Source organism: Candoia aspera, chromosome 7 (assembly GCF_035149785.1).
Source record: "Candoia aspera isolate rCanAsp1 chromosome 7, rCanAsp1.hap2, whole genome shotgun sequence".
Taxonomy (NCBI): domain Eukaryota; kingdom Metazoa; phylum Chordata; class Lepidosauria; order Squamata; family Boidae; genus Candoia; species Candoia aspera.
This window is the reverse complement of record NC_086159.1, coordinates 55966244-55991100: the sequence shown is the minus strand read 5'-3', so window position 1 is coordinate 55991100 and position 24857 is coordinate 55966244. Positions and strand designations below refer to the sequence as shown.

The following is a 24857-nucleotide window of genomic DNA, read 5'->3' as shown; positions in this document are numbered from 1 at the left end:
AGATTGGAGGTTAACCAGTTAAACAAATAATTAACAAAAATAAGATTATAAGAGGGTTAAATTACGATATTATATGTGGTGCATGCATGCATTCTCTGCTGCCAGGGGATCCCCAGGCCTGAAAAAAACCCATGTTTTGAGGGCTTTCCAGAAGACCATATGGGTTGGAGCTAATCTCACTCGGGGGGGTAATGTTCCAGAGGGTGGTCACCACAGCAGAAAAGGCTCATATTCTGGATCCCATCAGATGAAACTCCTTAGTAACATGCCTCTCCTGCTGGACCTGATGGGATGGGTAGAAGTAATTGGGGAGAGGTGGTCCCTCAGATAACCTGGCCTCATGCCAGATGTACTGGCCATCAGCTAAGATCTAGTGGGGATGCATTTGCAATGTTGCCTAAACTATCTGGGGATTCTCTACCTGAGAGAGGCCATTCTCAAAACAAGCACCATGGTTGTAGACTTCCTTCCCTGTTCAGTTTCAGTGGATGTTTAGTCATGTAAATAAGCCAACTCTATACATCCAAGCTTTTGATTAAAGTTGTGCAGCTGTGCCTTTTGCTGGGTCAAATAGTTTTGAAATTGTGCTATTGTTTTTACCTGTGTGACGTGGCCATAGTTCACCTTGACAAGATGCTTCACATTCTGGCAATGCTACCTGTCTTATTGATATGTTTTCTCATTATACCAGTTGCCTGCTGTGCCACATCTACTTTCTATACATACAGAAGCCTATTCTGATAACTGAGTGGGCAGGAGAAGGCAATCTGAGCAACATGAACTGAAACTATGAAGTAGCTTGCTTTGCTCTTGGGGACAAGATATTGCTTTTGAAGCAGGTTTGAAGCAATCCAAGTCTCCTCAAAACTTTTTATGGTCCTACAAAGAGCAGCTCTTTTGGTGACATGAAGAAGCCTCTCCTGGATCTGGTTAAAGGGATATAAAGTAATTTAAACTTAATTTCACATTATTATAATCTACTTCTTGGGTAAAGTTGGCCTTATGGTTTGATGGTTTAAAAGCCATTTGAGTCTCTGGATTTGGTGACTAGAGAATAAAGTCACATGGGTTTAACATGTAATAGGATCTAACTGAGCAGTTTTACTCAAAATGTGGCTGAGCAAAATGAATTTTGTATTTTTCTGGACAGCATATCTTTTTCTAGGATGTTGGATGGGCATGGGAATGATGTCATAATTTCCCAAGGGATAAATTTCTGGAACCATTCTGGGAGCCAGAATTCACTTGTTCTCAGATATCCCTTAACTAATCTAGAAGGCTCTTCCATTTTAAACCCCAACAAAATACAGTTGATGTATTCCTTGTCCTATCCAAACTGAATTGATAAAACTTGTCTTTTTCTTTGATTCCCTCTACTAATGATCATTCTGCAATAATGCTAAAAGAATTAAATGGAAGAAAAAATAGCATGTAAGATTTAGTGGTGTCAGAAATGTGTTACTTAAATTATTATAAAAAGCTTTTCTGTGGGATAAATTGGAGAGTTATTGTTTTATTTAATAAAGTTAATGTCATTTTCATTGAGATTGGATTTCAAAAGAACAATAATTCCTGGAATTAAAAGAAGAAATGTCTTACCATCATGTTGCAAAAGTGTTTAAGAGTGATTCCTTATTGTATGCTCAAATATAGTTTCAGATTTTCTGTTTACATGATCTAACTGCATTTTGGTCTTGCAGTACATTTGTAGTGTTAATTCATAACAATGTACTTTTTGTATTCATGCCATTGCAATTGGAATGATTCATCAGTGGACTAGATACTGAAGACTTTCTGAATAATTGCCAAGTGATTACACCAGAGAGTACATTTCCTTAGTTTATAAAACACTGACAAAAGTTTATATAAAGAAATCTATTGTAATAACTGAAATATATGTGGTTGTTAGAAGGTTGGGAAGTCAGTAAACGTGATCTTTCCATGCTTGTAACATAAAAGCCATGGTGATATTCAACAAAATTAAAGGACTGTACTTACACGTTTGAATTAACATCTCATGCTATCAAAAGTCATTGAATGCAATAAATCAAACACTAAATTTATACCATAATGACACTGTAGAAAATGGTTAGGATAGGATATGTATCCTAACCATGACCTTGTCCTCCCTTGCATAGATTCAAGAAGAAAAGACTTGGGTTCTACATCAGAACTCTAGTTTAATCCCTTACATCATCTAAAAATGTTTACCTAGTGCTATCCCCCCCCCCCCCTGGAAGGGACGCGGTGGCGCTGCGGGTTAAACCGCTGAGCTGCCGATCGGAAGGTCGGCGGTTCGAAACCGCGCGGCGGGGTGAGCTCCTGTTGCTAGTCCCAGCTCCTGCTCACCTAGCAGTTCGAAAACATGCAAATGTGAGTAGATCAATAGGTACTGCTTCGGCGGGAAGGTAACGGCGTTCCGTGTCATCATGCCGGCCACATGACCACGGACGGGTCCTTACGGACAACGCCGGCTCCAAGGCTTAGAAATGGAGATGAGCACCGCCCCCTAGAGTCGGACACGACTGGACTTTACGTCAAGGGAAACCTTTACCTTTACCTAGTGCTATCCCCAGGAAAACACAGCTTCCATCAGAATGATGAAAGCAGCATTGCAATGATATGGTTCAACACATGGGCCACATTGCAACACAAATGGAAAATGGTCAAGGCTTCCATTGCAGCACCATAATGTTGCTGATGTCAGTCTGATCTGCCTTGCCACCACCCACCCATTGACCTGAGACACCACTGGTTACATCTGCCTTAAAAATCCTAATTGTCTAATCCTCATTGGATTAGTTCCATACTAAATTAGTTACTGTCAAATTATATTGAACTCAGTTGCACTTTTCTTAGTCATGGCTATTTTTTCCAGTGGGTGTTGTCTGTATTCAACCCATGGTTAATAAATAATCTAAAACAATATGTAGATTTTGCCCAAATTCTTCAATAAAAAGTAAAAACATATTTCCCTTTTTAGCCTGCATAAAGAATGCATACAAGATGGTAGCAAGTTGGTAAATGTCTTGATCATTTATAGAATGGTATATAGAATCATTCCCATTCTATATACTAATCAACAAAGGAGGGGAAAAATTTATTCACTTCCATAATTACAGCAACTATTGTATTCCATTAGGAGTAAGAATCAATGTGATATAAAAAGTGAACCCTACCTACCTACCTACCTACCTACCTACCGAGAAGCTGCATAAATGAGTTCTGCTGAAGCCTGTATTTCATTTGTTGGAAAATGGAAACAATATATTTGTTGTATTAATGTGCCAAAATGTTGATTTCTCTACTGTTTTTACACCCTAATGTAAGTTTAATAAATCTAGTGCAATCCAGATATTTTGGATCATAATTTGAATTCTAATAATCCTTAATTACTGGCTATATTTTTAAGGTTTACCAAAGTTGAGAACTAAAAGACTTAGTCTCTATATTTTACAAATATGTAAAACAATCCTTTTAAAGTATTGACAATGGCTTCATAGTATGCCACTAAAGACCTTATTACATATACACAGTTACGTTTTTTTTATCCTTCCACTTAAAATCAGCTTTATGGGGTTAAGCTTGATATCAAATGCCTTTGCTCTTCCTTAGATTTTAAAATATATTTGACTGGAATTATCATAGAGATGTAGTAGATTTATTTGGGGATTACAAAAAAGGGTTGAACTGCATCATGTGAGTGTTTCCAGTAAACACTGGTGCTTCATCTTACTGTCTAATCAGAACAAGCATCCATATATAGAAGAACATTTGTATGGAGGAGGGCTTCACAGATAGCATTTGTTTGAGCTTATGCGTGTGGAAGCCACTGTGCCTATTGTTCTACACATGAGGGATTCTTCAGTCCAAATAATTTATTTATTCAATTTCAATATTGCTGCACAGGTGAACATTTATTCTAATTAAATGTAGTGTGATATCAAAATATGTGAGGCTTATTCTTACTGAAGATGACTTCAGCACTGTTTTGTAACATCTTGATACAGCTACTAAGGTTGGTATCCACCAGGAGAGCAAATGACAAAAGCAGAATCATGCCATCACAATACAAACAACACCCCTTTTGTATGTTTATTGTGATATTACTCACCTGAACGTGATGAAGCTTGTGTTGTGATGGAGCAACACTCCTTTTAGCAAAGCTGTCAATCCTGCAGATTCCTCTGGTTATTAAGATTCTTCTTGGACAGGGCAAAGAAAAGTTGATTTGCCTTCAATCATATATGATTTAAAATGTGATCTCTAGAGAAGATGTAAGATTTTGGGACTATATGTTTTCAATATGTGTCTTAATCTCCTCAAGCAGCAGTCATGAATCCACAACATAAGGGAATGACCTCAGGATGGGTAAGGAAGCTTTAAATAATACCAGCAGGGATGGAAAACACATTAAAAAAATTTTTTTTTCTGGTAGTTAGATCTTAAAATAGTTATCCAAATGAAACATAAGGCTTTCTTGGAATACAGTTTATATATAATATAATGACAGCCTTTACAGATTTGCTGGGGAGACAGTAGGGGAAGAATGTTATCTGTTAATCCTGACTTTAATTCATCTCTTCAGTGGCATATACTGGAAATTGTCCTCTTGTGGTTAAATTAGGAGACAGATCTTGGGGAAGAATACATACTGTATAGGAAGAATTAGATTTGTACTCCTGCTGTGGCTTGCATATGAACCATATTCAAGAATATTATCTTAATACTAAACTTAAGTTCAGCCTTTCAACAGAACCAATGTCTGTGATTTAGTGACCCACAGAAGAAGTCCCAGTAGTTGAACTATAGTGGATTTGTAGGTAGAAATTCAGATGCTGTAAATGATAACTACACAATGTCACTTTGTCTTATCTTAAAATGATATTGATTTTCTTTCATGGTCACCATAGCCATCTACAGTTACTTTTTATTTAAATAAGCCTCAGTGCTTAGTGCTATCTAGAATGAAGCTGTTATTACTCTGTTTTTTTTTAACAGAAGACTGTTGACTGTTCAAACAAATAGTAACATTATTCCCTGAATGGTACTGAGATGTGTATGCATAAATCTGTTGAAAAGATTGTTATGGCCTCTGTTGGATATCTGTACAAAAGCATATAAAAATAGGCCTTCCTGTGAGCACTTTAAGTGTGTATAGCAGGAGATAATTAATGATTCAAACCTTCCTGTTATTGTTAACTTTCTTAACTCAGTATGATCTAGCATGCGTTTTGTCAAAAGGGAAGATATTTGCAAGATAGGAGCTGGGCTGTTTCTCAAGTACTTAAATATACATTTTTAAAAGAAAAGGAAAAGAAAGAAAAGGAACACCTTAAACCATTGCGGTAGCTTCATTAAAAACAATTCTTTGATGGGTTTTCTCATTTTATTGAATTGCACTGTGTGATGACCATTAGTACACACTTAACACTACAAAAATGACAGCTGAACTGCAGGGATGGGACACAGATATTTGCGTCTTTGAAAGCCAGTTTCACTTTGATAGGGTTATCTCAATACCCAATTTTGTATTCTTCCCAGATGACATTCTCAAGTGTCCCTTGTTACTCTTGTAGCAGGAGAGCTATGTTGGTTTATAGTATTCAAAAATCAGAAGGAGCAAAAGCCTATGTCTTTTAATAAAAATTGTGACTCTAAAAAGGTGACACCAGACTCCTTCTTTTAGTTGGCAGACAATCTTAGTGTTTATTATATTATTAATTTTAATCTGTATTTTGAACATTTTTTATTGTCAGCCCCACTAGCTGGACTAGATCAGGAAATCAATTCTAAGAGAAGGCTAAAACTACTTTTATTGAGATTGGCTATGATAACAGAATCTTGCAAGTCTGATTGTGCTGTACCTTCTTATAGTTCAGTGAATTAGGCATCTGTCTGAATCACATCCAAATTTTATCTGGCAGTTCTGAATGAAAAAAAAAATGCTTCAGCATGTTTTGCTAGGCAATGACTCCTGCATATCTGCATCAAGTTCATCTTCCTTACTGTTTGGAATACTCTCTTTTTATTTTAAATGTTGATAGCCACCTTGAGGGCTCCCCAGAAAGGCATGCTATAAATCAAATGAAATCCAATCAAAATCAATAATATGCCTTTTTAAAAATTAAAATACCCTGGTTGCATTGTTTGTTCCCTTTACATATTTATCAATATCACCTTAGTATTAGATTGGGCAGGGAAAACCTCAGAGAATGGAAGTAGGGGACTGGTGGGCGGATTGTTTCAAAGTATTGGAGGACAAACTGGGTATACCACATTTCTGGCCTACAGTGATTCACTATTTTTATTTTCTAAGAATGCCAATGGTGTCAAAGTAGAACCAAAGGGCATTCTGAGAAATAAAGATAATTCTGTAGGGTGATCCTTTGCTTTGCAGTATTCCAGCCTCCTATTTAATTATTCCTATTTAATCATTTAATTAAATTAAAACAATATTTACTAAAATTTAGAAAGCTAGATGGTTAGGATTCCTCTTGGGAATCAAGAAAAATGTCCACAGGAACATTAGCGGCTATGAGTACCAGGTTAGGAACTCCAGTGCAAAAGGTTTTTTGAATTTATCCCTAGCTATAGCTGATCTTTATATCCCTATTTGGGACAAGTGTTTTTCTCATTTTGATACCTTACATCATTATTAAAATGAGTTTTGAATATTTATTCATTTTTTTATACAATTTTATATGCTTTCCTTCATATAAGTCATTCTACTAGCTTGCAGGCAGTGTTAAAATGGGTTTCACAACTGTTGTTTTATACACACGCACACACACCTTGATAAAAGATGTTTTCTCTTTCTCCCATGCTTTTTTGAATGTTTGGAGAAGCATATGTAATATTTTGATACTGACTCTTGATATATTTACATACTTAATGTAGAAATTCATATTATGATGCAGCTTTTAATATTACATTGTACCTTATATTTTCTCTTTCCTTCCTTCCTTGAACCATAGTTTTGACCATTCAACACAATATTGCATATAAAATGCAATAAAGTGTTGCTTTATAAATACAGTATGCTCTGCATACTTAAATTAGATTATACAATGCCTTGAATACAAATATATTTTAAAGGATACATTTAGACTTCAAAGGACCTATGTTGGGAAGATGAAAGGCAATGAAATATTTGTTGTAATGTATACTGTCTGCATGAAAAATTGTAGGAAAAGAAGCATTTTTGCTGAAGAAACATATTTCAAACCTGCTTTTTGCCAGATCTTATTTTCTGTTGTAAGATTTAAATGGAAAATGGGCTCATAAACAAAGCATACATGTAAGTCGTGCACATACTAATGTTAACCAAATATACTGCTGAGTTAGTAGTCCTGTCACATGTAAGCTACATATATTGTTACTTTAATGTATTCTCTTACTACTTTGATAAAAGCCTTAAGATGTTGTGACAGGTGCTTTGATATTTTCTTCTGATGTTACTGTGTTCCTTTCTTCTCCTCCTTTTTCCTCCAAATTTTCTATTTTGCATAAACATGAGCAGGCATGACAGTTTTAGTTAAGGGTGAAATCATCATGTTTTATCAGTTAAAAAGAAGTGGGCAAGGAAGGCCTACTTTCTCTTTTAGCTAAAAACATAAGCTTAGTGTAAGGTATCCTGTAACTGTTTACATCTGATAAACAACAAATGTCTTCTGTATCGTGAGTATAATACTGATGGATCTAAGCAAAAGTGTAGAATATACATTTAATCCCTGCAACTTTTGTTATTGACAAAGTCTTAGAATGAAGTATTTTAAAGTATACCATTTAAATTAGGAAACCTGTACTCAATAGAACCTTAAACAAGAGAAATTCTGGGAAGTATATCTGTCATTTTGTGAAGAAGATGCTCAGAGGAAAAAAAAATCAGAAATAGGAAAAGAAAAATAGTAGACATACCTCCTACATTTTTATGACCAAATGGGAGGGATTTCTGATGGCATGGAAGAAATCAGCAAAGGGGCAGGATATAAGATTTGCAATATCATCCTGGATATCATTGCTACAAGTCACATCATTTCTGATATCAATTATACGAAGAATAGTCAAATTACTATATTCAAATTACTCTAACCTTTTCAATTCATACAATTTATCTGATGTGGCAACAATGTGCATATACTGGAGCTCAGCTAATTCTGCTTTTTTGGGGGGGGGTGTCTGAATTTTTCTTTTTACATTCAGTAAATTAGTAGATTTTTCTCTTTATATTATAGTCTTCTTCTATGGGTTGATTAGACATTCTGTTCTGATACATCTGATTTAATACAAAGATCTTATTCCTATTTTTTAATTTACAATAATTTATCAGAATTTTGTAGATTTCAGTTGCTTTTGTTCACTTTTTTTCCTCTAACATTCAGATTATGCACATATGCAAAACAAATCTTTGTGCACGATGGATGATTCATGTATTCAATATATTTTAATAATGTTTGCATGTATTTATATGTATAAATAACCCGGCTGGAAATAAAAGGTGGTAATTAACTGGAGGAACTGATGACAATGGCAATTTGCATATGCATAGTTGTGTTGACAAAGTCCAAAAAGCATAAATGAATTTCTAATTCATTTGTAGAATTTCATAAAAAAACCCCTAGTAATCCCAAGAAAAACTAAACAGGGCTAGTAGCATAAGCTTCTTTAACTTTCTTATTTATATGGTCACTTTATTTATTTATTTATATTTCAAATTTCATCACTGCCCATCTCACTCAAAGCGACTCTGGGTGGTTTACAATAAACTAATCACAGATTAATTATCAAGTCACCATAATGTAATTTGGGAATCAATTTAAGTACTATGAACTGTGCAGAACTGTAGCCTTAATATTTCCTTTCGCCACAAATCAAGAGTTCCTATTATTTAATTAAATCAGAGATCAGGAAAAATTTGCTAGGAAATTTGATGATGATTAAGTCCAAATCAATGGTGGCTCAGGCATTTTCCATCTACATTACACTTCCTTTTTGTTCAAGGTTTATGAAGACTTTCCACAGGCAGGAGGTGAAATGTTTTGGTGTGAAGGTTCATCTCAATCTATTCACTCTCTTGTCAAACATAAATGTCAAATCAGCAGCACTGAAATGGTTTTTGGAAGGAAAAAAAAAGGAAAGTCTAATGTAATGCGATCAGGGCCTTCAGAAGTGAAAATGAAACTTCAGTAGTTAACATGAAAGCTGTGTTTGAGAATTTGAAAATGTAGGTTAAATTTTGCTAGCCTGGAGACTGACGTGTTAATGCTTAACGTGTGAGGATGTCAGTTTTCTTATATAGACGTATCAGTTCTTCAAGTAACAATTCAGAGAAGTGACAGTTCATTATCTTTGAGAATGCATGGCTTTGTGCTATATTTCGAATGCTTATGACACACACACTATGTTTCTTTTATTTACGTGCAATTTGTATCTCATGATGGTATATAGGTTATCTCTCCTCTGCTAGGTTGTCCTTAGAACTGGCAATTTGAGCAAAGAGACTATGAACTTCCACACCTGAGCTCACATCTCCCTGGTCCAAGTCCAACATTCTACTGGGGAAACTTCTGAGTTTGTCATATGGTCTGCTGCAACTGTAAACATGATCTAATTTGGCTCCTCAAAAAAATGAAAGGCTTGACAGAAAGGATTGATAAAGGTGACAAAAAAAATGGAAGAGTATGTTGGTTGAATTTTAGTATTTTTTTTTCAAGCATGCATATATGCAATAGCATATCTAGCCATATTTAAAAAAAAAGGTGGGGGGAAAGGTATCCCCTGAAGCTGGTACTATAAAATGTATTAAGATTTGTTGTATGAAAGTCAATTAAGTGTGGTTCAGAGGTAATATTCAGAGCAACTGATATACAGGAAGTTAATCTGGCAAAAATGAAGAGGAAACCCTGCTTTTTAAATAAAAATACGTCCTTTCATGATTATTTACAAATCCAGTGATGGAAGTTCAGATTAACAGTTAGAAGGGACTCCACCAGCTTTATGTGTAAAAACACCAGATTGTGGATGAATATGAGTAAAAAGAAGAAGTAAGTAATGGAGAGAAAAGAGAATGATGAATATTTCTAATTCTTAGTCAATGAATCAAAAGTGTAGTTACTGAAGAATCAGTAAAACAAGCAAAAATAGAAACAACTTGTTTCTTTTAAGCTCTTGGAGACATTTGCCTGCACATGAGAAGGGATAAACTGGTGGAAATTCAAATGCTTCCTGTCCCTTCATGCTCGGTTGGTTGGGAAAACTGTTGTTGTGCATTTGGCTGCTAATTTTTCATTCATGATGATCTGAGATGACCAGGAAGCAGCTACAGCTAATAATAGAGTATTGTCATTTGCAGAGAGGGATGTAAGTACACCCAGATCCACTTAGCCTTGAGGATACAGTTGTAGATTTTAACATTGAGCACAGAAAGTGTTTATGCATTTGTGATCATCAGGGGCCACGGTTTGTGTGTAGCCATCTTTAGCACTACTTGCTTAGTCCTATTTTGAGCCAATGAAGTCTGAATCTTCAAAAATGAATGATTCTCCCAAATGACCTTTTTCATTCCATATGCTTTTTCATAAATAATTTACTCTACATTTTTTTTACTTTAATCAATGTAAATATTTTTGTGAAGTGCCTTTTTTGTAAGAGAACTATATTGTGAAAAGTATAATATTTAGAAAAACATGAATATAGAAGGTAAATGTACTATGCATAATGCAGCCTAAATGTAGATGTACTGAAGTTTAGTTCACATAACTGATGGATTGAACTTCAACTTCCATAATGTTTGACCTTTGGCCTTGCTGGAGGAGAATTGTGGGAGTTGTAGTTTAATATTCTTGATTGGGATATCTCTACCTGTGTTTAAATCATCTATATCCATATTTGACTATTTTTAGATATATTCTTAAATACAGCATTTATTTCGGTAAGTAACATGAAAAGTTTTTCTCTTGAAAGTGCTGTGTCACTTCTGCTCTATCCAAAGTTCCAATCAGTATTAAGGAAGTATCCAAATATACTACTTCTCTCTTTTTTTTTTTAAAAAAAGTCTCACTCTAAATTTACACAAACTAATTAGACATACATTATTCATTGTCAAATATTTAATACCTTGTTCCTTGTTGTCTTGTCATTAGCAAGCTGCTTTTATTCCAGTAACAGTGGTCTCTGAGACTGGGCTTCTTAATAGCGGTGGTTATATAAATTTCCAAAATCCAATCAATGCTGGTAGGTAATCAAGCTGCCAGGATCATCTTCTTTCTGTTGTCACTTAACTAAAATGACCAAACTCCATTTATCAATTTCTTCTTTTCAAAACACAGCATGTGTATCTTGTGTTGTTAACTAATTTTGGGAAATAATATTTTATGTATATCTTTAATGAATATGGCTTACTCCTTAGGCTGAGTAAATTCTGATGTGCTAAATTTATTTTAGGGATTATGTGATTTTAATGTGTATTATAATGTTAGTCACAGCTTTTATCTGTAATATGGGAATACAGCAGTTTGTTCTAGTGTATATGCAAATAGATTTGTAGAGAAATGACTGTCATATAAATACAGTTTGTCCTGTTACTTGATTATAAAATCAAAATATATATTTCTAATTTGATAATATTGCATAAACTATGCTAGTATTTTTCAATGGAGTAATTACTTTTTCCTTTTTTAACAGTTGTTTTAAAAATGAATGCTAATTCTATACTTTCTTACCCCGAGCTTACAATCTTAAAGTCTTGAAAGAAAGTTCTCATGCATTTATCATTCCCCTTCTAGCTGCTCACAAATAACACTACCTTGCCTACTAGTTTAAGATAGGTGATACTCAAGTCAAAGAATGTATAGCAGCAATGACACTGATATTAAATTGGCCAATGAGAATGAAATAAACCATTAAAGCTCTCTGTAATGTAGTCTGTTGCCTTCATCTTTTTTTTTTTATGTAGCAATGCATGAAATCAGGCTTCTAGATTTGTTTTACTCTGCACAAGTGATGCCAGAAGGAGTTCACTGCTAGATGATGTAGTAATTGTGGTGATGTGGAAATATTCATCCATTTCAATCTGATGAAGATCCTATGACACCAAGGTGCAACTTGTATGTCCTTCTGAACTTCCCAATAGCTTTTGATATGGTATCTTTTCTATTGGGATGGGGAGAGTCTTGTGCTGAAGTGATGGTATGCTTAACCAAATAGAAGGTACTCCTGGGAGTTTCTTGTACTACTCCATTACAGTGCTAGGATGCAAGGGTGTCTTCAGGAGGGAGGTCAAAAGGTCAAGATAGTGTTTGAGACTGCCATCTTGACTTTTTTTTTAATCTTCCCTGCATGTGTCCTGCAATGATGACCTAAGGATCCTATTCTATACCATTTCTGTTTAACATCAATATTAAATCACTGCATGAGATCTTCAGATTTAGAGTGCAATATCAACTCTGTATTAACTTTTAATCATGCTAAAGGTAAAGCTATTGAGGTGCTACAATGTTGTCATAGTAATGAGCTAAATGAGGACATTACTGTTGCTGAAATAGCGCAACATAGCATCTAACAAGTCCTTATCTTGACTCTTGAATCTGCATTAAGACCCAAGATGGTTAAATCACCCATTTTTATGAATTTTTTTTTTTGCCCTTGTGCATATGTGTGTGAATATTAATGGGAGTGTACTTTTGCAGATGAAATCAGCATTAATAGTGATTTTATAACCCTACATTTCCCTCTTTCAAGATGTATCATTGTTTTCAGAGAACATTTTATTTCAAATTACAAAGGAATAATAAAACATATTAGAAAAGCCATTAAAATCTAGCTTTTTCCTCATGTGTTTGGAGGTCATTGAATGGAATCCCCTTTTGGTTTAATTATCATATTCAGTCTCCATTTTATATGTTATATATTGGGTAGGTTTTTTAATGTTATATGTTATTTTTTGGTTTGTTGTTTGCTACATTGACAAAATTGTTAAGATTCTGTCAATGTAGTATTACAATAAAGTAGAGTTAGCTCATCTGGTTGTGATTCCTATCTGGTTTACTCTGCAAGGTTGACATCAATCTTGCAAGTCTGAAAGTACAATTCTCTCCTTGTCTCCTTTACTCCCTAAGAAACTAGGGAAGGTCTCTTCTAAGCCTCTTGCCCTGCCCACTGTCCAGCTGCAAGCTATACTGTCTCTTATCTGACCATTCCCTTGGCCGTGTCTCTTTGTCCAGTCTCCCAAGGTCTTTCCCATATTCCATTACATAAGGTGACTACATAAGTGACTGTGAAAGAACTTCCCAGTCCAGGAAAGAGAACAATTAATGCTTAAGATGAATTTGTGTAAAGGCCTTTCTGGCAACAGCTGCCACCTGCTTTTTGAGCAGGAGCTGAAAGTCCAGGAAGACCCCCAACTTGTACAAGATTCAGAACTAGATATGGAAAGTCCCCAGAACCAGCTGGTCCATGCACTCAGAACTACTTGGTCTTGCTAGACCTCAGTCTACATTTGTTCCTCCCTATCCAGATTTTCACAGACTCCAGGCACTGGGATATAACCTTGACAGTATCACTTTATCACCCTAAGGTTGAGATATATATCTGAGTATCATCGGCATACTGTAGATACCTGACCTCATGTTGACAGATGTCCTCACTCGGGGCTTCATGTAGATATTCAGTGAGAGGGCGATAGTTTGTTTAGCCCTGCAGCACTCTGAAAATCATGGGCTTTGGGCTTAATCTCTCCCCTTCCATCAGCACCAAGTATAATCAGCTACAGAGAAAGGAGAGCTACTGCAACACTGTTACTTCCAGTCATCGTAGTCAGTCATGAAAGATACCATGATCAATGATACCAAAACTCCTGAGAGACCAAGGAGAGTCAGGATGGTCGCACCACCTCTGTCCTTGTTCTGCCAGAAGTCATCAACAAATAATTAATGTCTCAGCACTATGACCTGGCCTGAAACCTAACTCCAAATGTCCAGATAATTTAGTACTTTGATTTGATGAATGATTATGTCTAAAGCCAATACATAGCTGTCATTATTTATTAACTTTCTATACCACAAACTACTGAGACCTCTATATGTGTCTGTGAGAATTTCTATGGGGTTTACAATATCTGCTTGTCAGTGTGCCCTACTGTTGTATGTTGCAATAATGGAAATGGTAGCTGAATATTCGTATTTCTATTTAAGTTTACAAATCTGATTAATAGTGAGGAAACTACCTGGGAATTCTTGGGTTGTTAGCCAGATTAGGAAATAAAAAAATAGCATGTGTGTGTGTGTTTGTGTGTATTCATTCTAACAATAAACAGCTTGTAAAACAGATTTATATTAAGAAAAGTTCATGCAATAATACGTTATTAGAAGTATGTACCAAAATACAAATAAACATTCATGTGAATTTTTTGAAAAAATTGAAATAGAACACAATAGGTTCATGAATCCCTTATGTTAGACACCATGCATATAAATATTAGGTTTAAAAACTTATTGATGTCCCTTGCATAGGCTTTCTAAGTTGTCTCACCTTGAAGTGGTTTTTATTTTGGGTTGGGGGAAACTGGAATTATGGAAATTAGGCTTCTGGGTATATGTAAACCCCAAATATGTTTGTTGGCATGGATGACACCACAAGGCTAAGAGTTTGGTTAGAGCTATGAACAAGGGAGAAGGGGTATGTGAATGAAAGATTGCAGGATGTGTTTATTTGTTAAACACTTTATTTGCCTTACTGAATTAATCAAACAGTGTCACAAATTTAATACTGGCTTTTAGTTCATGCTGCTTTTCTGATTATTTAAAAAAAAACTTAGGTTTGCTCTGTATTTATATTATAATTTAATGATTTTTCTTATAAACCACTCTGGGAATATAGTTGAAGGGGTAAGTAAATCCAGGTTATGCCTAGAAAATATAACTGGTCCATGAAAATCTATTGAGTTCAGGACTTTGAACACAGGTTCTCTTCATCCAAATTGAACATTATATTATTTAACTATTCTAGCTTTAAATTGGCTTACTGGTTGTCAGTGCTATAGCATTGTAAGGAATTCAGTGTCTAAAGATAGCTCCTCTTGAACTATAATACAAGAAGATTTAATAATGCCTAACAGCTATGATAAAGAAGTGTATACAGAGAAAAAGAAAGAGAGATGCCAGAACTATTTTTAGATTTTGACACTAAAATAGACAGCTCAATAATGCATTTTGAGCAGCCCATGCTGTAGTGGGAACCATGAAAATAGTTGTTTCTTGAGTTTCCTTCTTTTTGTTCAAAGTTTGTTGAAGATTATGATGTCAAAAGGTTAATATAAATAACTATATGTAATGTCACATGAGTGTTTTAACTTCAAAGCTTTTACACACAATAACCTTTATTCTGAACAGGACAGAATTCAACTATAGTTATTGATGAAGATGAATATAAAGAAGGTTCTATTTTCAGGGTCAAGATAGAAAAAACTCAGCAATAATATCTGGAGTCTGACCATACAAACTGATAGGTAAAGTCTCCTTAGCTCACAATCCACCTCTGGTGCCCACATGAACACATACACATAGTTTTCTTAGTATCAGTGCAGAAGTAGTCAGCCTTCCTTCTTCTGGTTTTCTTTTTTTTCAAATTTCCCAGTCTAGCTTCCAGCCCTGGGCTTTTCTAATACTGTCTAATTCAAGAATTAACTATAACTGCCCCTGTTTACCCTTTTTCTTAATCAGTGAAGATTGTGCCAGCTGCTGTGAAGGCAATAATGAACTACTTCCATGTGGAAATTTTGAAAACTCAAGGGAACCTTTAACTTTACCATGTAAGCTAAAGCACTGATAGCAGATCTTAGCATTTGCTGTATCTATATACTACTAAAACTCTTGTGTCTGTTTGATACTTTGTAACCTTCAGTTGGGTGAAACGCTGCATCATAGGGCAAAACTTTTCAACAAAGGTACCCCAACTGGGCTAACTTACAGAATGTGGGGACCCATTACTCCTGTGGGAATGAAATTTGGGGAAGTTGTTGCTGTTTCAGTGCTGTTGTGCTGCTGCTGTTCAGCATCACGGCCACACTACCACGGTCAGCTGCAGTCACGTGATCCTCATTGACGTTACTTGACAGCTTCCCACAAGTCAATGGGGAAGCTTGGAAAGCTTGCAGGGAGAGTCTATGGGGATCACTTGACTGCAGCTGAGTGGTGGATTTGGACTTGCAACTTTCTGCCTGGGAAGCTTGCAGGGAAGCTTGCAAGTTGTTTGGGTAAGTCTACCCAACCCATGCACATTCTGCCAGTGAAAGGATGACCCAACAGGTCACGCGTTGTCTAGAGTCTCCTAAAGGTGGACAATCCTTTCCCTTGACTTATAAATCAGGAGCAGAAGCAAAGCCTTAAGTGCCTTCACCTTTACTTTTCCCAAAAGCATCAGAGCAACTCTAGGATCTTAATGAAATGAAAGAAGGGCTTTTTTATTATTAATAATCAAGGGATTAGACCTTTCCTAACAATGTATGTTCAAATCCCAATATGACCAAAGAAATCAACTGCTCCAGCTGCACCTGCACAAAAGGGTGAAACTGTCTCTTCATCATTGATGCATGATGATGCAGATGCTTTGAATTTTCAAGTTAAACTCAGCTGTGGTGCTCTCTGAATTTCATATTTGTAAGAATAAGTATTGCAGGAATGAAAGTGGTTAAAGTTGGTCATTTCATCAGTCTAAAGTTCTATATGATTATATATATTTATTAATTACTGTTGGTTCTGGTGAGTCAGTTGCCCTTCAGATGGACCACTTAGATTTCTTTGATGTAAATGAAATGCTATGTAGAGATGAAAAAGAATTTAAGAAGGCTAAATGGAATGAAACACTATGATACTGTTGTAAGATGATGATGAGCAAATGTGAAATTGAAGATAAATGAAGAATGTTGCAAACATTTTTTAATATTTAGTCAGAATAAATATTCATAAGACAAAATAGGTTTAAACTGATATTAATGAGTAAGAAACTATACAGATAGAGAGATCTATTTCCAAGTAAAGATGCATATAATTTCTAGTATCTAGATATAATCCAGAAGATTGTTTCAGACCAGACTTTTAACTGTTCTAAAAAATAAGGATAGAAAAATAATTGTCTAAATCTGATTTCTAATGCTGAATATTACATGTTTTCTCATAGGAAATATTTTTAAATGAAAGGTTGAATGCATATACTAAAAATTAGTTTAAAACAGCCTTGGTTTGTTTATGTGGCTACACAAACTATACAATGAACATTTCAGTTGTAATTGTGAATCAGTTACAGCCTCTTTGGCCACATGATCCAGCCAAATTAAAATGCATAAGCACCACTAAAATAAAGTTGAAATACTTTTGGCTGAATTTTATGACCTATGTGCAGTTGGGCAAAGCTTACTTTCTATTCCGTAAATGCAAATATATTTCTTTTTCTTGCAGAGGGTTGAGAACTGAGGTGGCTTATCTATTGAGATCCCATTCAATGCTACTGAGTTGATCTTATTTTTTGCAATTTTGTTCATTTAAAGTTCTGTCATGTTTACCTGTAATGGGATAGAACTTGAAAAAAAGGAAAAGCAAAATGAACTAACCGTAGGATAGCTGAGAATAGCAGTGGGTGTCTGAAGGATTAGTATACGAATGTGAGTTTGTGATCCTGTTAAACTTGCTTGAAAAATTATTCCATTACATTAACTAAAAACGAGAGTAGAACTGCATACTGCATTTAATGCTAGAAGTAAATTAAAATATAATATACAAAAGGTTCACTATGAGTTAAATCTTAAGAAGCATGGAAGAAAATTGGAAGAAATTTCTCATTAGTCATACTAGAGTATTTCAAGAAAGCCAGAGGCTGAATGTAACAGTACATATTTGTATACCCTGTATCCTTGCAGTAGATAAATTGTAGGAATGTGGAGAGGCTCTGAAATGGGTGTTATTTGAAGTTGTGGCTGTCAATCTGCACAATCAAAGGATGGACTATAGAATTAGCCATTTAGGGCATGACCACCAACTTTATAATGTCTCTTTGGTTGCTCAAAAGTTTTGTCAGTCCTAAAGAAAAGCTCTGAGAATACCGTATTGGTCAAGTCTAGATTATCATCATCTGATACACTTTCCTGGATTATCTGGTTGTGGTGGACTTGAAAATGCCTCATTTGACAGATTGCTCTTGCTATCAGGTGAGCAAATTAAAAAAAAAGATGCTTAGTAAATGCAATTACTTTGTTAGTGTAATTACCATTTCTCTACATTGCTGTTGGGGCATAACTGTGTGGATAGGATTCAATTCAGACAAGGTTTTGAAACAGGGTTTCAAGTTTCATGGTAATTATATGGTGAATAATGCCTATTTGCCTTTTCAAAATGTTTATTTCCACCAATAGAATATTAACTGATAATTGGAAAAATTAGAAAAATGGTTTGAAATATAAACATTTTCTTATTGGCTTGTGAATGTAGCATGGATAATTTAGATGCAAGCAGTAGCAATAATAACTATCTAGTTTATTAATATTCAGTGGATATAGATTTCAAGTGGAAATATAACTTGTCACACTGTTACCAAATTTCCATATCCAAAATTTGTATATCAGGCTTACAAAGGAAAAATTACATTTCAGGACTTTCCCCCCTTCTTTTCAGGTTCAAACCCATCTGGAAAATCCAATGAGGTATCACATTCAGCAAATTCCACAGCATCAAGTGAAACAGTTCCTGACACTGGATACCAAGTTATCAAGCGAACCTGTATCACTGCCTCATTCCCATTCAATACCTTCTTCAGGATCTACACCTATATTAAAGAGTGGTCATATGCCTCCTACTAGTAATATCAGCATTCCTGAAAGTCCAGTAACCAAGATACTAACTCTTGGAGGAGAACATGAAAATGGGGTATGGCCTATATCTGTGAGATTAGCTGAGAGCAGGCTGTCAAACTGAATGGCGTTGACAAGAGGAGAATGGTTTTCCAACTTGTTCAGCACCGCTTTTAAATAGTGTGGGGTTAAGTAAGGATGACTTAGATGTTAGTTTTCTTGGCTGCACCTTTAAAGCTTGCACATTAAAAATTCATGACTACATTGTGTATTTGGATATCAACAAGCAATGCATAATCATTAACAAGTTTTTGATTACCAATAATCATTGCTTAATGATGTGATTTTTATATGATATGCTAAGAAGTCGTTTTTCTTTTTCCAAGGAGTCTGACCATAGGTGAACAACCTATGTGAAAGAAAAAAAAGTTAGTGTTAATGTTTGTTATTGGCGTTTTTTTTACTTTTACCTAAAAGGTTGATATCTTGAATTTAAGTCGATTCCCCCCTCTGAAAAGGAAGATTAAGAAAACAACAACCCTTATCTGTCCTGTTTACCCATATTTTCAGTATCTAAGACAACCTTTCCATTTCAAAGAAAAAATATTGCACAAACTGTAGTCTTTCTTCCATGTAAATACACTATAAAAATCTCTTGCTTCAGCAAATAAGGGTTGTAGAATTATTGCATTCTATAGCTTATAAGCATATCATTTAATAATATAACAGCTCCTATTCTGCAAATGCAGATACTAGGGCTGTCCAGATCTTTGAGGAGGTGGGTTGGTTTTGACAGAGACTGAGATGAATCACTCCTTGGAAATGGTTTTGTAAAGCAGTGTGTTCCCTCACTTCTAGGAGTAAAGCAATAATATGTGCCTCATTTTCAGACTTCATCCCTTCTTTTATGAAACATTCTTCTTGACCAATCTGAAGCTACTTCGATTGTTGGGATTCTCAAGCCTTAGGTTCATGGCCAAAATACTGATTTTCCAGAGACAGAAACTTGCTCCCAAATGCTTTGACTTCAGTTATTTTTAGAATGTTCAGACCAATTATTTCTGCCATCTGGTCTACCTACTCTTAGTTACTATTTCTCTTATTGCTGTAAATTAGTCACTTAAATGATGATAAATATGATGTTGTTATCATAACTAGCCACATAGTTTTGGTTATGAGATGTGTATCCCATTGAGAGAGACGGAAATGTGTTTTGGATTAGTCATGTGGGTGATTCTAGCTGATTAGAGATAATCAGGAAATGGGATAAAATCAGGAAATAACTGAAATCAATCTGATGGGCTGAAGACAAATCGTATTTCAGAGAGGCAGCAGTCTAGAACTTCACTGATTATTTCATCAAGTTAGTATTCTGAATTTTTTCCCCAAATCAACAAATAGCTGTTTAGTTCAAGTTAGATATTTCCTTTTTCTCTGTTCTTTCTCCAAATAGCTCAGAAAGTCTTGCATATTGTGTCCAGGTGATCTTTAACCCACATGATATATATGAAACATTCCACTTCATTTTAGAAGGATCACTGCATTGTTCCCTTTCAGACCAGTCTCTGAAAGAAAGTTGTCTCATAAAGAGGAGATACATTTGCCAAATATTATTTGTTTTTATTTGGTTTTGCTCATAAGTTATTACTTTTGAGACTGCAGTCCTGTATTTCACTCAGAGTATGCATCATTGACCTTCCTTTGGAACGAACATGTGTAGGATTGTACTGTGACTTCCTCTATTAACTATTCATTTTCACTCATTAGCAATTCTTGTTATATTAGATGGAAGAAGTTATTGATGATATAATCAACATGGAATCAAATTTTAATGATGAAGGGATAAGTCGCTCTGAAACACCACTGCTCATGCCAAGAGTGGTAAGTAATTATTGGCATAGTTTTTCATAAGAGCAATTGAGAATGCAGTGAAAATTGTATTTTAGAACTGTAATTGGATAAAAGATGTTGTTTATTTTGCACTCTTTTGTCAAACTATCCTTGGCAATAACAAATTGTAGATGTGTGCAATTGAAAGCTGCATTGGTTCAAAGTTGTCTACCTATGTTAATCTAGATGATAAATTGTGAATTTATGCACTCATCCGTTTGTTACAATGCCTTTAATGTTTTTATTTCCTTCACCAATTTATGGTCACTCTTTTCAGAAAAAGAGAATATATGCCCTACTATTTTCTTATTTGGTAGTCGATTTTAATTATTTTACTATCCTGTAGGTGTGAAAAAAATAAGAACAACAATGGTATAAGATATACTTACAGACTTAAGTATAAGTCTGTAAGTATATCTTATAATTGTTGCTGAAACTTACTATTGTCAAACATAACAATAATGAAGTATATTCTCCTATATACAAATTACAATTTAGTATAATACTTTATTATTAAAATTTCCAGTTCCCTCTATCCAAATTTTCAACATTTATGAACAATTAATAAAAATCAAAGTGGTCTCCCCCCGTCCCCACAGAAATGGAAGTCTAGCTGTTTTGGACTCCTAGGCTCAAATATTACATTTAGACCATTATGGCACCTGAAGTAATGTTGATATGAGCCATTTCTAGTCAGTAATTACCATGATCATTAAAGTTTAGTACATGTTTGATGGGAAAGAAGCTGACTAAATATTAACAACTCTATCACTAATCTTAGCTGACTGAAAAAGGCTGCACAAGATGTCAAGGCAAATGTCTTTGTCAAGCACATTTTACACTAGATCAGGCATAAAGTCCTAGGAGGAATCAAAGGTCATTTGGTATATCAGCTTCAGCAATTGTCAGCATGTTATTTGTGCAGGGCTTCCAAAACTAACAAAAAAAAAAAAACCAAGCTTCAAATTATGTGGAATGTCCATACTGATTTTTTAAAAATAGTCATACTTATTTACTTACTTAAGTATAATGAATGCTATATACAGTTGCATGATTCAATAGGAATGATTTTAGATTGCAATATAACTAATCAAGGATATAAACCAAGGTTGGAAGATTTGCAGAATTCCTATACAGAAGTAAGAAGAATTGAAGAGTTGGCTCTGGTATACCATTAAATTTGTCCCCTTGCTTGCTTAAGGCAAATCTCACAGGAGGAGAAATGTCATGTATGTTGTGAGGTTTACTATTAAGTTTCCATCTCAGACTTAACGGATATGATTTGTGTCCCCCAAACCAGCTGCATTTAACATATAACAGGGAAAGTTGGATGGAGCATTTAGAGTTGCTTCCCCTGGTTTCAGCAAATTGGCAAATATTCTGAATGTTCAGTGGATTTGATGATAATTGCTAAATGCACTAATACTGAGGAGAAAGAAATAGCTCACACATCCATATGCTGTGCTTGGAGTATCATTATCTATCAGCAGTGGAAAGCCAAGCTTTTCCCTCAATTCAGCTTCTTCTGGAATGTGGCTGGATAGTATGTGGAAAGGCATTGCATATTGATTGTGTCCCATCTTCAGTACATTAAGCACAAAGGGAATCCATTTTTACAGCACAAGAATATTGCACATTATTTCCTTCTCTCTTACAAAAGCTTGCCACCTTTTTTGGTGTGCATGTTGAGACCAATACAGATGACAACTTCAAGTAATGCCTGTAATCTGTAACATGCAAAGGGCCACCATTTTTCATTTATTTCGGTAGGATGTCGTTTCAAGTAGAACTATCTTTTGACACCAGCTTTCCTGGTTAAGTAACATATAAGGCGAAGGTGTGATTTCATAGAGCTGTTTTATCTCAGTGTGCTGTTCCCTCTCACTGACACCTAATGTGTTCCTAGATGTCTCTATACTAATACTTGTTCAGAAGGAACTGTTCTTTTGAAACAATTCAGTTCCCTCAGTGTTTTGTTCTGCCTAATTTGTACATAAAATATTTACATAACATTTTTGTTTGGAGTCAAACTTGCTGTTTTTCTTGTCATAAATTGGAATTTAGTTGGTAAATGCTTGCTTGCAATGGATGAACAAACTCCTAGGTCACCTAGTTTCTTTTAAATCAGTATAACTTATTTCAGAGAATATCAGCATAGGATGCATGCCGGCCCACCCTGAAATTCACTGTACCTCTAGTCTGCCCCCATACAAACATTTCTGGAGTGACCACTGGCTCTGTTTCTTGAACATTGCACCTTAGTATCCTATAGAAATTTGTTTTTTTACTATGCATTTATTGGTGATAACATCATGATACTCTTTTTGTTGCTTATTTCTATTTTATTGATTATTAAAATGTGTATCTCAGTATCATGGGAGTTTAAGTGACATTCTTAGCAATCTTGATAGTTGCTGACTGTATCCATGTTTCCTCATTAACATTTAATTAAGCCATATGCTATAGATAATGTAACATTTGTTATGGACTTTTTCCACACATAAATGTAAATCTATATCAATACTGTACTGTATAATTTACTCTAGCCTTTCATTCAAGTCCTATCTGCAAATTGGGTAAGTAATAAAGTTATAAAGTTTCTAACTTGAAGGCTGGGTGCATAAAAAGGAGTAACCATCAATCAATCCATATGATATTTCACAGGTAGAATATGGTTTGAAGACTGTTGATTCATGAAATATTCAGTAGGTAGAATATGGACTGGTGATGCATCTTGTGGCCCCATCTTGGTATAATATGAAAATGGGGTCTGAAAAGCACCTCCCACATGAACATATGTTAGTCTGGCATCCAAATGTAATCCCAATCACGTAGATCACTTACACAAAAACAGCTGCTAATGTGTAGAAGTTCTTTTGCAAAGGAAGCGGACTGATATCAATCCCACTAGGTAGGCTAGACTAGAAATCAACTCCACAGAAAGACTGAAACTATACTTTATTGGGATTGGCTATAACAATAAATTCTTGCAAGCCTGATTGTGCTTTACCTTCCTTTTTTCTTATCCCTCAGTGGTTCACTATATATTTGTCCTTTGGCCAGCCCATATCCCTTGCTTCTTTGGAAGCATTAAGATCTTAATGTGTATTTAAAAAAAGACTGGTCAGAGAAAAGGAAAATACTTGATCACTAATTCCTTTGTGTATTAAACCACTCAGAGTCCCTCCTTGCGGGGAGATGGGTGGTAGTACAAATCTGAGACATTAATTAATTAATTAATGAGTGCTACTAATTTACTGTCATGCATTCTTCCTTAGAAGAGTTTTGCTTTGCTTTGTTTTGCTACTCTAAATTTATCTAGCTGAGAATGTAGACTATGTCCTTTAAAAGATTATCTTCATGAACAATTAATTGAAGTAAGAGTTTTAATGAGAACTACTATAGCTGTATGCTTCATCTTTATTTTTTTTTTTAGGGAGAGAGAAGCTCCCACATTGGCAAGAAGCAGTCCTCTCATATTCATTGTAGTAAATATCCAGATCATTATAGCATAGTGGTTAAGATATTAGCAGGAATGTCTGCGGGGATTGGTTCTAAAAGCCAAGATGGCACCCACAGCTGTATGATCAAAGTTTTGCCTGTTTTTTATGTGTGATGTGCATCTTTGATTGTACCATCACAGCTGCCAACTAGACTTTTTGACTATATCCTGCGGATACTCTTGGATGTCAGAGTTGGACCACTGGTAACTTTGGGCTAATCACTCTCAGCCAAATCTATCTCACAGACATCTCAAGAAAAGGATATCAACACAGAAAGTGGGGGAGGGAGGAGGGAGAGAGATGATTTCATGAAAAATCAAGTTTCTTTATATCCTGCTGTGGAATTATTATCAATAAATAACCACAAGCAGCTGGTTGAGAAGATATTCTAAAGTCTGGCTTAAGGAAAGATCTTTGTTTTACACTATGAGAAAGTCAGTCCTGTCCCAAGGCAGATGTATTCTACTGGAAATGAGCTAAAAACACATTTGATCAGAAATCTAGCATTGAAATGGGTATTGCAGCATTGTACACTCAAGTCTGGGTCCTGTTTGAAGAAAAGGACCACAGCATAATTACTTAGCAGCTGATGACCTATTCTATTAAAGGTTTTCTAGTTAATACCA

General features: G+C 35.1%; 1 protein-coding gene across 1 annotated transcript in view; it reads left to right on the top strand.

Annotated features, from left to right (window-relative positions):
- The window catches only part of TFEC (transcription factor EC), a 107674-nt gene that overhangs the window by 65055 nt on the left and 17762 nt on the right, over positions 1-24857 (top strand). Inside the window, exons 2-3 of the mRNA XM_063309345.1 lie at positions 18614-18914; positions 20624-20719. Of these exons, the coding sequence (XP_063165415.1) occupies positions 18614-18914; positions 20624-20719 (397 nt within the window). The remainder of the gene's footprint in view (positions 1-18613; positions 18915-20623; positions 20720-24857) is intronic.